The 16,378-nt window shown below is 40.4% G+C and overlaps 1 protein-coding gene and 1 long non-coding RNA gene across 4 annotated transcripts in view; one reads left to right on the top strand and one right to left on the bottom strand.

The window, feature by feature from the left end:
* The window catches only part of LOC122674785, a 69,851-nt gene extending 66,308 nt beyond the window's left edge, over positions 1 to 3,543 (bottom strand). Inside the window, exons 1-2 of the long non-coding RNA XR_006335034.1 lie at positions 3,274 to 3,543; positions 2,418 to 2,473 (exon numbers count right to left, since the gene is read on the bottom strand). This is a non-coding gene — a long non-coding RNA (uncharacterized LOC122674785). The remainder of the gene's footprint in view (positions 1 to 2,417; positions 2,474 to 3,273) is intronic.
* A 256-nt stretch (positions 3,544 to 3,799) lies between these two features.
* Positions 3,800 to 16,378, top strand: part of PTPN12 (protein tyrosine phosphatase non-receptor type 12) — an 86,168-nt gene continuing 73,589 nt past the window's right edge. Inside the window, exon 1 of one of the 3 annotated variants that reach the window (XM_043871591.1) lies at positions 3,800 to 4,258. In XM_043871591.1, the coding sequence (XP_043727526.1) occupies positions 4,160 to 4,258 (99 nt within the window). In that variant the 5' untranslated portion in view covers positions 3,800 to 4,159. Of the gene's footprint in view, positions 4,259 to 4,402; positions 4,422 to 5,053; positions 5,428 to 16,378 lie in introns of those variants that run through there. The other 2 variants (XM_043871594.1, XM_043871593.1) reach the window with 2 other exon arrangements.

The following is a 16,378-nucleotide window of genomic DNA, read 5'->3' as shown; positions in this document are numbered from 1 at the left end:
GCCCTACTGTATTTCAGGAAAAGCAGAATTGACCACTGGAATAAATGTTAACAGAACCTGCCTTAGAAAGTGCAAGGAAATTAAGCTGTCCCAGAGATTCTCCCCCTCTCTCCCCTCTTACACACGCGTGTAAGGTGACATCTTTACTATTTCTGTATGCTTACTTCATGCTCCTTTCTTGACTAACCGGATTCTCCGTACTTCCTACTCTTCTCACAGGCTTTGTCAAACCCCTAATTCTACCCCAGGGCATTCAGCTTCTGCCCTTGAGCTCAATGACTTACTCTCTCTAGGTTTTAAGTTCCAGTTCTCAACAGTGAGAACAGACACTCCCAGATCACATTCCTACATCAGGTCAAGGCTGCTGGCCAGTCAACATGGGTTGGTTAACCTGGGTCAAGCGCCCAAATCCTTGGCTGTGGATGAGTAGAGCAGTCACATTCCTTGGGAACTGTGGTATAAGTAGGTGGATATTCTGAAACAGCTTGTGCCATTTTAAAACATCACCCAGACAAGATGTGCTTCCTCCTTTTTTGTGTGTTTCTATTAAAGATACTGCCATTCTTCCTATTGCCTAGACTGAAAGTCTAAACATTTTTTAATTAAATAGATTTAACTTTGTTTGAAAAGTAATGCACACACATCCTAAAATACTCAGAATATAACAGAGTATGCTCATTGGAAGTTGTATCCTTTCTACCAAAGATTCTCAAGGTCCTCCTAGAGGCAATCATAGCTAACAGTTTTTGAAGTATATTTTGGAAAAATTCTATGCATGTTCAAGCATTTTATTCATATTTTATCCACATTCCATTTTACATAAATAGAGGAATAACATGAACGCAATGTGTGCCAAGCTTTTCCCACTTAATAAGCAGATTCTGAAACCTATTTGACCTCAACACAGACTATTTTTTTCATTTTTTAATGGCTTCATAGAACTTAAATATGCCATTTTTTTTTAACCAGTGCTCTTTTGATAGGCAGGTACACTGTTTTCACTCTTGCCATTACAAATAAGCCTGTATAAAGTACATATGCTTGTACACAGCTCTAAATATTATCAACAAATTTTTTAGTCAAAGTATGCATGACATTTTCATTTTGATACATTTATGGGTTTGATCCTTGAGTTGTAAAGATCCCCTGGAGAAGTAAATGGCAACCCACTCCAGTATTCTTGCTTGGAGAATCCCATGGACAGAGGAGCCTGGTGGGCTACAGTCCAAGGGGTTGCAAAGAGTAGGACATGAGTGAGTGACTAACACACTCACACACATGGCCAAATTGGGCTTTTCTGGTTGTTGAGATGGGAAAGAATCTGCCTGCAACATTAAAGACCTGGGTTTGACCCCTGGGTTGGGAAGATCCCCTGAAGAAAGGAATGGCAACCTATTCCAGTATTCTTGCCTGGAGAATTCCATGGACAGGTGTCTCACAGGCTATAGTTAATGGGGTATGCGGTTGCAGAGACCACTGAGCAACTAACACACACACACACACACACACACACACAAGGGCAAACTGCTTCCAAAGATGGTGTGCCAGTTTCTCACACCATCTGTGCAAAAGTCTCCATTTGTCCATACCATGCACAGCCTCGTGTTCTGTCAAACTTTCTGATCTCTTCTAATCTGGCAATTTTAGTTATTTTAAAATTTCACCTTCTTTTTTGCCCACTAAATCAGTCACTGAGTTCTGTGAGTTCTTTCATTCTCTCTCACCTCCTTCTGAGTCTCTGTAATTGCAGTGCTATGATCTTAGTTTCAGCTTTTGTTGTGTCATGTATTGCCTCCCAAAAGTGTTCATTCCATTCTCTCCCCTTATTACCTCACAACTTACTCATACATGGCCAGAAAGACCTGAAATCCATAAGGGTACTTTAGCTTTCCCTAACCTACATGAGATGCCAAAGGTAGCTGTTGAGATCTGGAGACACTCGTGTTGCGAGAGAGAGAGAGAGAAACTTGTAATAAGAAAAATTAAAAACAAAAACAAAAAAGCCCCAGCAAAACCATCAGCCAAAATAGGGCTGGATAACTCAAACAAGTTAACACTTTCCACCCCACTGTCACTAGACTGATATAGTTTGTCCAGCATATAGTCTTTATCAATCTGATTTGCACATTCTTCTGACATATCAAAAGTAGAGGCAGTCCTGATCATCTGCCCATTTCTCTGCTCACAGTCTAATTTCTTGCCTAGTTCTAGGGGAAAAGGGTACCCTATAGTGAGCTATACTGGTGGATGAGCGAATCCAGATCTTAATCTTTCCTCATATCCAGTGAGTCTCAATAATCTGATTAAAATACTCCAGATCCTTGTTTGAAAAGCTCACCTCAGAAATTAAACTATTCCTCTAAGGGAACTCTTTTTTTAAATATAGGACAAAACTGTATCTTTTTATATGCACATACCTGTATACAAATGCACAGGAAGACATTTGGAAGGACACATCTGGAAGTGGTTCTTTCTGAGAAGAAGAGTAGATTGGTATGTATCAGTTGTATTATTTTAAAAAGAAATATTTTTCTTTAAAACAAATAGGAAATTGGATCTTGCTACTCACACCTGTTTTCTTCAAGTTTATTATTAAATTCCACGGTGCTTCTAAACACTCATCTGGGAAACGGGGCTTGCTACTGATATTTATTTTAACCGAATTGCCTAACCAATCTTATCTGGAAAAAGCGTTGTTTGTGGGTATAGTGAAAAAAAGAAAGTGACCTAGAGAAGTTCATGGATCAGGTCTTCCACTTCAGTCACATTATCACGTTTACGCTCCTTAGTGAGAGGTAACATGGTGCGGGTGAGATAAAAAGGATCTGAGTTCTAGCTTGGGCTCTGCTAAGAATATACTGGGGGACCATGAGCAAACACTTTCATTGTAAAAGGGTGAATGAGACTAGGACAGACTTCTTTGATTACTAGAAGACTTACAAAGATGCATTCTATGGTAAAAATTATTATTTTTCAGTTATCATTTATATAATTTATATTATATAAATTATATAATTTATATAATAAAATTATTATTCAGTTCTGAGTTGCTCCGAATCTAAAGGCGAGACAAATTCTCTCCAATTCAGCAAACATGTGTGGTATGTATTAGGACACACTGTGAATCTCAGGCGCTCATTCACCAGGTTTTAGACTGATTTTCAAAAAAGCAAAAAAGTCCTCTCACTGAAGAAGCGCTTCGTTTCTCTTGGCCGTAGCCATTGCCCAAAGTGCCAAGATCTAATTGCCGTCAACATTAAGATGAAGACGTACCTGCTGCGAACGAGAAGACACTACAGTTCCCAGCATGCCTCTCTTCCCACCGCCGCCCTCTCCCGCCCCTACTCCTGGACTCTTGCCGGCCGGGACTTGCAGTCCCAGCCCACAGCTAGCGGCGGCGCGAAAGCAGTCTAGAAATGTGCTTTTTCCACAAAAAGGCGGGGAGACCGCAGTTTCCAACTCAAGTCCTACTCCACCTGACTAGGGTCTGCCCGGCGGAGTCGAATTCCCTCCAACCACCTCTCTTAAGACCTGCAAACTGCTGTGGCGGAATCACGCCCCGGAAATGAGGTCAAGCCTCCCAGCTGACGGCTGAAGCGCCTTCCAGCCACTCCTAGCCCGGCTAGGACCGGCGGGGCGGGCTTGGGGGCGTGGCAAGCGGGCGCGGCTCAGCTCGGCGTAGCCCCGGGGATCTAGCCGCTGCGCGGGGCCGCGCGTCTGGGTGGCGGCGGGGGCGCGCCCGTGGAGAGTGGCGGCTGCGGTTGCTAGTCGGGAGGGAGGGAAGGAGGAACCGGGAAGGGGTTGGGGGGGCAGGGCGATCGGAGAGCCGTGTTCCTAAGGCGGTGGCTGCGTCTCCGACGGAGCAGGAGCAGGGCGGGGAAGGAGGATGGAGCAAGCTGGGGGTTGGGGTTGGCGCTAGCCGCTGCGGCTCGGCTACTACTGTGGGAGAGTGGCTGCTCCTGGAAGTTGTAGGATCGAGAGCCGGGCCGGTGCCGCCGGTGCCGCCGCTGCCTTGGGCGGTAGGGAGGAGCAGGGAGCGTCAGGGGTCGGGAAAGACGGGACGGGTAGTGGGGGCGAGCTGGGGAAGACTGAGCGGGCTCTGCGCCGGGCGGGCGGGCGGCGGGGGGGCCAGCGACCGCAGCCGGGGGGACGCGGGAGGATGGAGCAAGTGGAGATCCTGAGGAAATTCATCCAGAGGGTCCAGGCCATGAAGAGTCCGGACCACAATGGGGAGGACAACTTCGCCCGGGACTTCATGGTGAGTCCCTCCCCTTGCTGTTGCCTCCTCTCACCGGCATCCGAGCCTACTGCCGCCTCGCCCGCCCGGCCCGGCCGCCAGCGCTTTGTGTGCGGCTGTAAGGAGACGGGCGGAGGGGGCGCGCGCCAACCCCAAGGGCCGGGGTGGATTCGGAGGCTGGGAGGTGAGATCGCCCCTCGTCCTCCTTTCCTCTCGTCCTGCGATCGCGGCCCCTTCCACCCGCGTCTTGGACGCGAAGACAGAGGCCGCTGGCCAAGCCCGCACTCAGCGCCGCCGCCCGCGACCACCTATTGTTTCTCGGGCTGGGAGCGGGAGGCGAATGAGGCGCAGGCCGGTGGGCTCTTCTCATCTCCCCATCCAGTCTGCTCCTCCTGGGAGGGTCGAGGCAGGAAGGAGAGCGGATAGCGCCGGACTGAGGAACGGGGCTATTAAGGTTGCATTTAACTCGTGGGGTCCCTTTGCTCAAGCTGGTCTCAAAAGAGGGCAAGGTAGGACTTTTTGCTCTTTCTGGGTTCGCAGTATCTCCAATGCAAGAGAAAGGATAGTCCATAGGAAATCTCGTGGTATGTTCGATTTCCATTTACTGCCGTCCTGTCTCCTGTCTCTTGAGACCCAGGTTTTAGATGGTGTAGGGGGTCAACGTGATTTGAGGTTGAGGGGTAAGTGTGCGTAGAGGCAGGGCGTGGGGGTGGAGGGTGCGTGGTTATCCTGAAGGAAGCCTACTTCAGACTCCCTAGGGGATACTGCCGAAGGCGGAGGGGATGTGACTATCACTTCCTATCCGGGGTGGGGGTGGGGAACTTGGGAACAATAGTCCTGGTGGGGCGGAGGCGACTGTACGGGCTGAAGCCCTGAACTGGGAGATAACCTTCGTAGTCTCCCCACCCCCCTTCCGACATCCCCCTCCCCCTTCCGCCCTTTGCTTGTACTGGCGGGCTGGAGAGGAGGTTAAAAGTCTTGGTCGTGGAATTGCTCTCGAGCCATCACTACGAGGGGGTCAGATCCGAAGGCGTGGGACCAGAAGTCGACTTCCTCCGTTGCCACCCCCCCTCCTTTATTTTTCTGCTGGACAATGTTCCCTTTAGGGTTGTTTCTCGGTTTAGGAGGCGGTGGTTGCGGCGCTGCTCCTACGGATATTGCGCAAGACTGGGGCGTTGGAAACCCTGGAGGTCTGGGGAATGGAAAAGGAAGTGGGACTTTGGGAAGTGGTTGCTCCTTAGTCTTGGCGGTGTTTGGAAATGGGAAATAAGCTAGGGAAAATTTTGCTTCTGGGCAAGATTCACCTTCGGGAGTAGTCACCTAACTCTGAAATTCTGGATTGTGAAAAGGATACACAGTTAATGTGTATAAAAATGAGTCGCAAACATTGGTAGTTTTTGTTTCAAAGTGCAGTTTAATTGTTTACAAGGTGCAGGTGAAATGACTTTTCGCACTGAAATACGAAATACTTTTCACATTTTAAAGAGACTTCGGTCTAGTAAAACTTTAGCGTTAAAATTCTTAACCCTTAACTTTACTCAGTGGCATAACAGTATAGTTGAGCTTTGTGATTCTCGCCTCCCTAAACCAATAATAGAAGATAGGAGTTTGGTTTTGTTAATATCTTTTGAAAGTGTAAAAAATGTTGATTAAATAATTTATGGTTTATTTTAAACATTTCCTCCTGATACTTAGCCCATGTATTTTTTTCCCCCCAAATTACCCTTTTTTCTGAAAAAGTTAAAGAAGACGTTTCCTTCTTCCTATTGGGAATTTTGAATGTGTTAGGTATCTTTGAAACGGTATCACAGTAATTGGACAGAGTCCCCCTTTTATTACTTGCTAGCAAACATAAAAGAAAATATATACTTAGATGTAAAATGTTTAAAACTAGTTTTATACAGTCTTACTTTGGTTGTGGAAAGAGAGGTGTGTGACCCCTGTCCACTTGGCATGTTGGTCCTCTTGTTCTCTTTGGGCATATCCTGTCAGGAAAGGGCATTGTTTGGTGATGCAGGCTGTAAGGACAAGTGCCCAGTCTCTGAACTCCTGTACAGGGGAAGTAGCCTTCGGGTTCATGCTTTGGGGATGAGTCAGGGATTCCTATTGGAGATTTCATTTCTCCAGGACTAAATGAGTTTCCTTTTTCTTCCCTAATACCTAGGGAGAGCTAGGTGATTCTGCGTTTAAGATTTGATGACTAAGGCTGTTCTTTTACAGTGCTTGCTTTTTTTATTCTGTGACTTGATAAGCAATAGCTATAATTAAGTCTGCTAGTTGATGCCTCTTTTTCTCTTGACTAGAAAGCTGGAGGAAAACTTTGTCCCTTCTGCCACAAAAAGAAAATATATAGGCTAATAGATTCTTCTAATAATAAACTCTTCTGTTATTCTTAAATTCTGACATGGGTTAAAAATGCATTTTTAAATTTTTAGCATTTGAGAACTGAGCCTAAGGGATAATCTAGCTGTTATAACCCTATTGAGTTATAAAGTGATAATGTTCATTGTTTCAAATTTGGAAATTCTAGAACAGTAATTAATTAAGAATCCCTTACTTTTAGGCAAGTGGAATAGGCATTCACACTGGTCTTTCCTTTCCATTATTCTGTTCAGTCTTCTTATAACCCATCACCCAGAGGCTATCTTTGTTAATGTCTTTATTGCTTCTCTGTGACCATACTACATGTGCCATTTAATATTCTTAGGGTTTTTTCCAACTTAATATTTAGGTGTTTTTTCCTTTGTAAAAATAATTTTAAGTGGCTATACAATATTTCACCTAGCCACTGTCAGATAGCTTAATCATTTTCTTATAGTTGAAAGTTTAGGCTGCTGATTTTCTGCTATTATGTGTCATAATTCTGTGGAGAACTTGAGCATAGAATTTCTTTATTTTGAATTATTGCATATCTTCCAGTGGTGTTGGAAGTACTAGATAAAAGGATGTAAATATCTGATACATGTAAATGCATAACTTTTTCAAGTTGTGTCACTTTTTACAACTAACGGTAACATATGAGTATTCATATAATAATCTTGGATCTTTGATAATTCGAGGTTGAAAAATAGTATGTTGTTTTAATTTGAATATCTCGATGACTAGTAAAGGTAGAGACTTTTCTGCCTGTCGTTATTCTGTGAGTTGTCTCTTCCTGGCATTGGCCTTTTGTGTGCCCCGTCCTGTGAAAGAGGAGAATACTAAGGTATTGAGATGGTGTAAACTACAGCACCAAAATGATTTTAAGTTGATGGTTAAACCAATAATCTGTGTCAGATCCAGAACTTGATCACAACTATCTCAACTTGTCATCTTTATGAAATTGCAGATAGTGATCATGAGAAGTAACTATGTACATAGGGTGATGCCCATTTATGTTTGACATGTGTGGGTTTTACTGCCATCTCTGCCATTGGTTAGTTTTCTGACCTTGGCCACTTGCAAGAAAATGAATTGACCAAGTTTTCTCAGCTTTGAAAGAAGATAAATGCTGCCTACTTCACAAGACTGAAATATGGGACTGATATTTAGGATCTTCATCTAACAAACGATCGTGCTGTCTTCAGTATTCTCAAATGGTTGACTTATGTAGTCAGTTAAATATAACTAGAGATAGAAGAAAAAAGAAGATGAGATAGAAGGAGAAAGAGATGTCTAGGCTTTCGTTTTTCAGTAATTTTATTTTGCTTTTTAAAGCTTTGTCATGCATAATTAAAGTATTGAAACAAGAAGTAAATTTATTATAATCAGGCTAAAGTTTATGTGATATACACTAGACACTTGTATATTTAAAAATTGTAAAAGATGACAGTAAAGCTGCAAATCAGTATGGCAGTTTCAGTTTAAAAACCCATTCTCGTTGTACTTATGAAGATAAAAACAATACTTTAGTAAGTAGAGTCAGTGGAGTATTTCAAAAACAGGATGCAGCAGAGGTGTGAATTACAGTACTTTTGTGAAACATGGAGGAGAAGATTTATGGATTTTTTTTAAGGCTAAACAGGCATTATAGCAAGCATTCCTCAGTTAAAATGCCATTTAGACTAACTGATATTTTAATCTAAATTTATCAATCACAGGTCACTGCAGAAGTACCTTAGTAGTTATGCATTCAAGGAATTTATTATATAAAACCATCTGCTCTACGAATAGTAATCTTGGAAGAACTGCTCAAAGCAACCAATTTGCTTGCTTTGTAATGATTAAATAATTGTTATATTGTTTTTATCTTACTACAGTAGTGTTTGTGATGTTATAAATTAAGTAGAAAGAAGATTAACATTTTTTATCCCTTCTGTTTTTTAAACACTGTGCCATACATTTTACACTGTCTTATTTAACATATCTGCTGTTTATGAGGTGGCTATAACCTAAATTTTAGAGATAAAGGAAACGCACTCTGAGAAGTAAGGTATCTTGCTTGACTTCAAAACCTGATTTTTTTATCCTCCAGAATGCATCTGAGCGAGGTTCCTTTGGACCTGGCTGGGATTTGGCAGGCAGTGGAGGGTGCATTTCCATGCCGAAGGATAGGGGTTTTAGAGTTGAGCATGTTTAGAGAGTGGTAGATAATCTGCTATAACTAATGTAGCAGTTCTCACACATTTTGATCTCAGGAGTCTTTTACATTCTCAAAATTACTGAGGACTCCAAAGAGGTAGGTTTGTTTGTTTTTACTGTATTAGAAATTAAAAGATACTTTAAAAAATAATTTACTTTAAAATAATGGTGATAAAACCATTCCATACATACACTGTATTTTATAACAAATGATTTTTCGAAAAAATTGCTGGTGGAAAGAAGTATTATTTTTATACTTTTGCAAATTTTTTTTTTTACTGTCTGGCTTAATAGAAGAGATCTGGATTCTCGTATCTATTGCATTCACACTGATGCAGTGTCATATTTCACAGCATCAAGTGTCATGTATCCTCTAGAAAAATCCAGTGTACACTCCTAAGGAGAATGAAAATGATAAAAACATTGTACTAAAGTCTGTGCATTTGTATATTTGCAGGTGAGGAAGCATAACTTAGAAAAGAGTTTTAACCTCGTGGATTCTTTAAAATGGTCTAGGTGTGGGCCATCTCTGGACCATATTTTGAGAACCAGTGAAACAGTGGTATTAGCATGGTAAAGGCTAATGGGATGCTGAGAAAGCCAGTAAGGGATCAGGTTGTGAAGGTTCTTGAATCTGTGCTGTATTTTCTTCTATAGATCAGTAACAGTAATTTTGAACAGTTTATACACTACAGGTCTCGGCGTTATAGGGAAAGTAAGCAGTCATTTGACAGATTTGTGTTGCAGAAAGTTGATTCTGATGGATGAATGGGTGACCAGATGAAGGAGAGCATTTTTGAAGTTTTTGAAATATAGGAAGTGAGATATGACGGCCTCAGCCAAACTTAAGATAGTGGGACAGAGAATATACAAAAGATCTGATAAGGACTAAGAAAGAAGTCTTCATGACTCACTAGATGTGAGCAGTGAAGGAGAGAGGAATATTGTAGTATGACTCTAGAGTTTCTAGCTTGGTATACTGTCACCCAAGTTGGAAGGTTCTATTTGGTAGGGTAAGGAGGAAGGAAGGACAAAAAGCAGAGGCGACCAGGAAGAAGATGGTTGGGAGAAACTTCAGAATTAGAGAGAATGAGTTTAGTTTTGGACACATTAAAACTGAGGAGCTATGAGACATCTTGGAGAAATGTAGAGCTCAAGAGAGCTAATGGGACAGAATTAAAGCATGTAAGAGGTATTTGAAAGCATGAGAGTCATGAACTCATTCAGTCAAGTGTATGGTGTGGCCAACCTAAGGTTGAAAAGCAACAACATTTAAAGAGCAGCCTCTAAATGAAAATATTGGTGATTACTCCTGGGTAGGTGTGGTCAAAGAGGAAGGAAAGAAACCTAGAGGATGTCAGAAAAGCCTGGGAGAGTTTCGGGGAAGACATTACCAAAGTCACGTAATTCTGGGAGGACCGGTAAGGTGAGCTTAAGAAAGCACCAATTCTGTTTGCTAAGTAGGAGTGATTTGGTGACTAGAAAAAGCAGTTTGGAGTTGGGGTATGGGATAAAGCCAGATTATCATAGGCTGAAGAGGAAATAGCTGAAGTAGTATAAATTCCTTCCATTTACTTTAGCATTCTGAATGTAGATGGCTGAAGCCAGAGGAAGACACAGATACCTTCCTGCTTTCTGTTTAAAAAATAATAATAATAATAAGATAGGGACAGCATTTTTCATACATGGATTTCTTATCTATATGTATATCTTTTGGTAAAATGATTGCTATTTAATTATAATTTTAAAAGACAAATGGTGGCTCTGTGATAAAGAATCTGCCTGCCAGTGCAGGAGACGTGGGTTCGATCCGTGGGTTGGCAAGATTCCTGGAAGGAGGAAATGGCAACCAACTCCAGTATTCTTACCTGGGAAATCCCATGGACAGAGGATCCTGGCGGGCTACAACCCATAGAGTAACAAAACAGTTGGACGCGAGTGAGCACACACATAAAAATACAGATAACAAGAACTTGTCAAATAAGACTTCTAAAGTTTTGATTTAAGGTGTGAAATTGATTTGCTAAAAAATGGGAGAGGAAAGATTGAAAGCCTGGCAAGGTCTTATGCTGCACACACTAGATAGTATTAAAGATTTCATTGTTTGTTACACTGTTCAATATTGTGGCTTGTAGTGTTTTAAAAATTAATAACAGCTTTATTGAGATATAATTTATTTAGCATAAAATTCATTCATTTTAAGTTGTGCAATTTAATCGTTTTTGGTATGTTCACAAAAATGTGCAGTCGTTACCACAGTCAATTTTTATTAGCCCAGAAAGAAACCCCATACCCATTAGTAGTCATTCCTCCCACCCTCTCTCCTCTTTGCAGACCTCGGCAGCCACTAATCTACCTTCTGTCTCCATAGATTTGACTCATCTAGACATTTCATATGAATGGAATCATAATATGTGGTGTTTTGTGACTGATCCTATTGACTTAACATGTTTTCAAGATTCATCTGTGTTGTTGCATGGTCAGAAAGACTTCATCCTGTTTTATGACTGAGTAATTTTCTGTTGTATGGATATATCACATTTTGTTCACCCATTCAATTCTTGATAGACATTTGAGTTGTTTCCACTTTGGGAATTTTTTGTATTGTATAATAATACATGAAATATAATACATTTTGTATTATTTTATGAATGATGCTACTGTGAACCTATACAAGTTTTTGTTAGGATATCTGTTTTTTATTATCTTGGATATATACCTATAGTACCTTTAACATTTTGAGGGAACTGACAGATTGTTATCCAAAGCTGCTGTGCATTTTATGGTTCTACCAGGAAAATGCACGTTTTCCATTCCCACTAATTTCTTTACATCCTTACCAATACTTATTATTGTCTGTCTGTCTGTCTGATAACTGCCTGTTGCTGCTGCTGCCAAGTCGCTAAGAGGATGTAAAGTTCTATTTTGTGGTTGGCCTGTAGGTATATCTCAGTAAGCTTATATAAATGGTATGGTATGTCTAAAATGTCTTTAAAGCTAGAATGATAGGCAATATTTTGCAGTCCTAGCATTTGAGCTAATCTTAGTCCTTTTCCATTGCCACTGGTTTAGTTAAGATTTTCTTACTCTGATGAGTGTCCAGCCAAATGTCTTTATCTTTTAACTAACTTCACAATTGGAAGTGAACTTTTAAGTAACTTTCCAGAAATGGCTCACTGAGCTAGCACACTGAAAATTTACCTGAAGTATTAATTCTCAAGGTTGTTTCACTGTATTTACTTTTAGAATGTTGTTAGCTTTTTTCCCGTCAATATTTGACATTTAATTTGGAAAAGGGTTTTGAAAGATTGAAACTGAAAGTAAGATATTAACATTTAGATAGATTAAAATTTTTTGTTCATGTGTTAAACACTTCTGAGTTTCTATAATACTCAGTTCATTAGATTCATAAACATTTACATTTCTGACTTCCCCAGACTGAAAGCCTCCGAGGCTGGAGACTGGGACTTAATTATCTCTGTATCCCCACTGCTTAATGTAGTGCCTGGCATTTAGGCATTAATGGCCGTCGCGTGAGCAGAAATTGTAGCGAGCTTAATGCTGTAAGACAGATTTATTCTTCAGGTGGATTCTTCAAGTGGTCCAAGAGGCTTGTCTCTTAGATCAGCCTGAGAGTTACTTTTTCCTCCACCTGCCTACAGGCATGCTTGCACAAATGTTTTTATTTTCAGTACCCAAGAAAAAAGAGGAAAATAAAAGATAAAGTACTGGAATGAATTTAGTAAAACTTTTAAGTAAGTATGTATTTATTAATTGTAGTATCTTATACATAAATGTGGAAAATAGTGTGGTACATATTTTTCTCTGGACACTGGTTGCTGTCATAAGGACTGAGGGAAGCACTTAAAGTAACTGCCTGTGTATCCTCCACTCCATGACTCGTACTCTGGGTATGTTATCATAGGCTATTAATTTAAATAAAATGTCCATTTTTAACTTTTGGTTTTAGATTTCATTAAGAAAATCCAGATATCAGTTCACTGGCATCTCTTCAACAGTAGCGGTATCTTGTAAGTTGTAGGTGTCTCAGGAGTGATTACAGCAATAGCTGTTGTTCTCTCCTGGCCTGTAGTTTCTTGCCTCATGTAATTCCTTCCATATATCATGCTCACTTTCCTAAAATACTGCTTTCAAGTGCTGGCATCTGTAGGATAATGGAAGGCATACTGGTTTTAAAATCAGATGTGGGTTTGAGTCCCACTGTTTGTTGCCTACATTTGTTTTCTTTAATATTTATATAGAACTGTATTGGAAACATGGTTTTATTTTTATCACAGAAAAATGTGACTTCACAGGAATCCTCAAGGCTCCTTTCGATGATCATTAAAAGTATTGGAATTTTAAATGCCTAAGGCATTTCAAAGCATTAAACCCAAGCTCTGCTTTTCTTCTAACGGTATTTATATGTCCATCTTACAAATTTCCCTTCCTCCTACTCCCTACCCCTTTTTGTAGTTTTTGTCCTGGTTTAGAATCACAGGCCAGTAGGATAAAGTTTGTACTTCTTAACCTGGCCTTCCAGAGCCTTAACACAGTCTCTCATCCTCTCCAGTGTTAGACTCGGGCACTCTGCAGTGTGCGTCCTTTCTTTCCTCGGAATGAACTGTTTCTCATCCTTGAAAAATGCTTATCTGTGTTTGTACTGCTGAACATATTTTTCTGCTTTCTTAGAAAACTTTCCTTCTATTTTATAGTCCAGTACTTTGAAGATCAGGACACTAAAAATTTAGAATAACTTGACCACATTCACCCAGAACTCAGAAGCAAGAATCGTAATTAACTCTCACTTTCTGAGATAAATCTATTAGTCCAGTTTATCTTAAAGCACTTGTTCTCCTTTGCAGATTTGAATTTTAATACCGTGGAGAAAAAGCCTTTCATTAGATTTAAGTTGAAGACTTGTTAAGGCAAGTCCGGTGATAAACGCACTTGTTCTAAATCACTAGTCTTCCAAACAAGAATTGAACCCCTCTCCCAGCATTTCATATTTCCTGCAGTATTTAATTTTTTTAGATTCATGCATTCAAACCTTGACAGTTACCTCCTTCCCTGTGAAATAACACAGATATTGTTTCCATTTGTATAAGATTAGAATGTCAGTGAACTGGTTTATGGCAGATATAAGTAGTTGTTCCCTAAAAGCTTTTCCTAGAGAATGTGGAATGTGGCTCATGTTAATCTCAGAGGCTTTGGGATGTATGCTAATATCTACATTTCCTGTAATAACTGTTATTAGTTGTACTCTACATTTGAAAAGCTATTTAACAACATTTGAGTAGTTACGCTGGTCGGCTCTGAAGAAATGCAAAAATTCAGGTCGGTCGTGATTCCTGCCATCCACTCACTACACCCTAGGCACTGTGTTTAGAACTGGCAGCTGAAAATATGACAGTTGTTTCCCTTAAGAAATTTACTGGCTGTGAATATACTTGTGAGAAGCAGCAAGACGTGTTCCTGGGAGCAGTGGACGGGCTGCAGGGGGTCTGTGAACCCTTTCAAAATTATACTTCATGTTTTGTGTGTAAACCTGTTGGGAGAGAGGTGAAGGTTCTTAGATTCTCAAGGGTTCCAAAAAATCTTAGAAACTCTAGACTAGTAGAAAGATAACCAGCTTTGGAACCATACAGTAATTTCTGTCCTGGCCCTGTTATCCATACAGGCAGGTTATGTAGGGAAATCGGGGCTATAATACTTACCTAGAAGGACCAAGATAATGTATATTTAAAGCTTCTAATGTAGTACATAGAAGGTACTCAATAGTAGTTTAAGATGTGTTATTACTCCAAGGGAAGTATATTCAAGATTAAAACCATAGAGGGAGGAGAGCCTAAATCTGCCTGACGAGAACATGGACAGCTTTAGCACAGGGGCCACATTTGACTTGGCTCTTGAAGGGAGAGTTTGTCAGGTGGACTAGGATAAAAGGCATTTCAGAGATAGAAAACAAACAGCGTTTGCAAAGACACAGAGATAAGAACTGTGGGTTTTAGATGAGAAGAACAGGGTGGCTGGCAGTGTAAAAAAAAAATAAGCAAAGCCGATATAACCAAATAAACAGGAAGAGATTCCCAGAGCGAGAACAGCCTAAATGCTGAGTATGAGATGCATATAGTACTGGCCTCAGCATTCCTGAATGTTTTGGTGAGGAGTGTTTTGATGTCTCATGATTGTGGCATAGTTATTTACTCTTAGTTACAATGTATGGTTTGGTTGTTATGAAGGATCTTTTTAAAATGGAGTTCCACAAAGCCAGTGTTTTTTAATCTGATAATTTTACCTTATCCCAGATACATAATGTAGTACTCTCAGTTTATATAGTTCTTAATTGGCCAGATAAGTGATTTTCATTAGCATCTGTTGAAAATGCTCTGTAAAAAAATTGCATTAAAAAACAGTCTATAGATCCTCAGCAAATTATTTATAGTGGTAAGCCTCTGTTTAGATTCCTCAGTATATTTTAGTTTACTAGGTGATGACTGAGATTTTGAGACAACACATTTGGGACGACAACTATAGTGAGAATGGAAAAAAGTCAACTCCCGTTCTATAAAAGTGTGGAGAGTGACTTTTTCTGGACACCTCCCCTCATTGTACACTGGAGTTATAAGTCATAGACCCTTTGATGTTAAAGGAAACATGAATGGTATTTGGAAACTAAGAAACTTGTTACAGGTTTTACAGTTAGAAGTTTCCAGAGCTGTTTGTCCCAAGTTATCATAGCAGATGTTTTTTCTGTAGCATGATGTTGTTGAGACCAACAGTTGTCTTATTATTATTTAGGGAAAAAGTTAATAAAAGGAAAAAAGTGGGGCATAAATATCCTGAAAATTATTGAAAAATTCTTTATTGGTATAGATTTTTGGTTGTAGCCTACTTGCAAACCTGTTTGCGTGCTAAGTCGCTTCAGTTGTGTATGACCCTTTGCAACCCCATGGATTGTAGCCTGCAGACTCCTCTGTCCATAGGATTCTCCAGGCAAGAATACTGGAGTGGATTGCCATTTCCTTCTCCAAGAAACCAGTTTAAGTGGGGGGAAAAATATATATATATATATATATATATATATATATGTGTGTGTGTGTATATATATACTGCCCTTGAGTATTCTATTTAACTGCTTTAAGGACAGGAACCAAGAAGTGGGATCCATCCATAACCTGGGTGACTATTTCAGCTCCTTGTGGTTCTCCATATCTATCAGTTTCTCCATCCAGAGCTGCTTGGACACTTGTCTTTGCTTCTGTGTGCACCTGCTTTACTCTTAGCTCTCCATATTCGACTTCCACTACACGTGCTGTTGAATAAAGGCATCTCTTAAGTGATCTAACCTGTGTTCCTCAGTTTATGTCTGTTTAGAGAAGAGCTCAGAATAATTAGAATTGCTGTCTCACGTTCACATTCCTGAAATTCACATCCCATCAGTCAACCTGCTTCCAGTGAGATGGGTACTATGTAGTATAAATGTGTGGAGTTGACCAGGATAGGGAGTTTGTTCACATGTGATTGGTAGGGACTTTTCTTAGTGAAAGAAAGTTATAGTTCCTTAACTTAACTAGACTG

This window comes from Cervus elaphus, chromosome 18 (genome assembly GCF_910594005.1).
Source record: "Cervus elaphus chromosome 18, mCerEla1.1, whole genome shotgun sequence".
NCBI lineage: Eukaryota > Metazoa > Chordata > Mammalia > Artiodactyla > Cervidae > Cervus > Cervus elaphus.
This window is presented reverse-complemented; position numbering and strand designations above follow the sequence as displayed.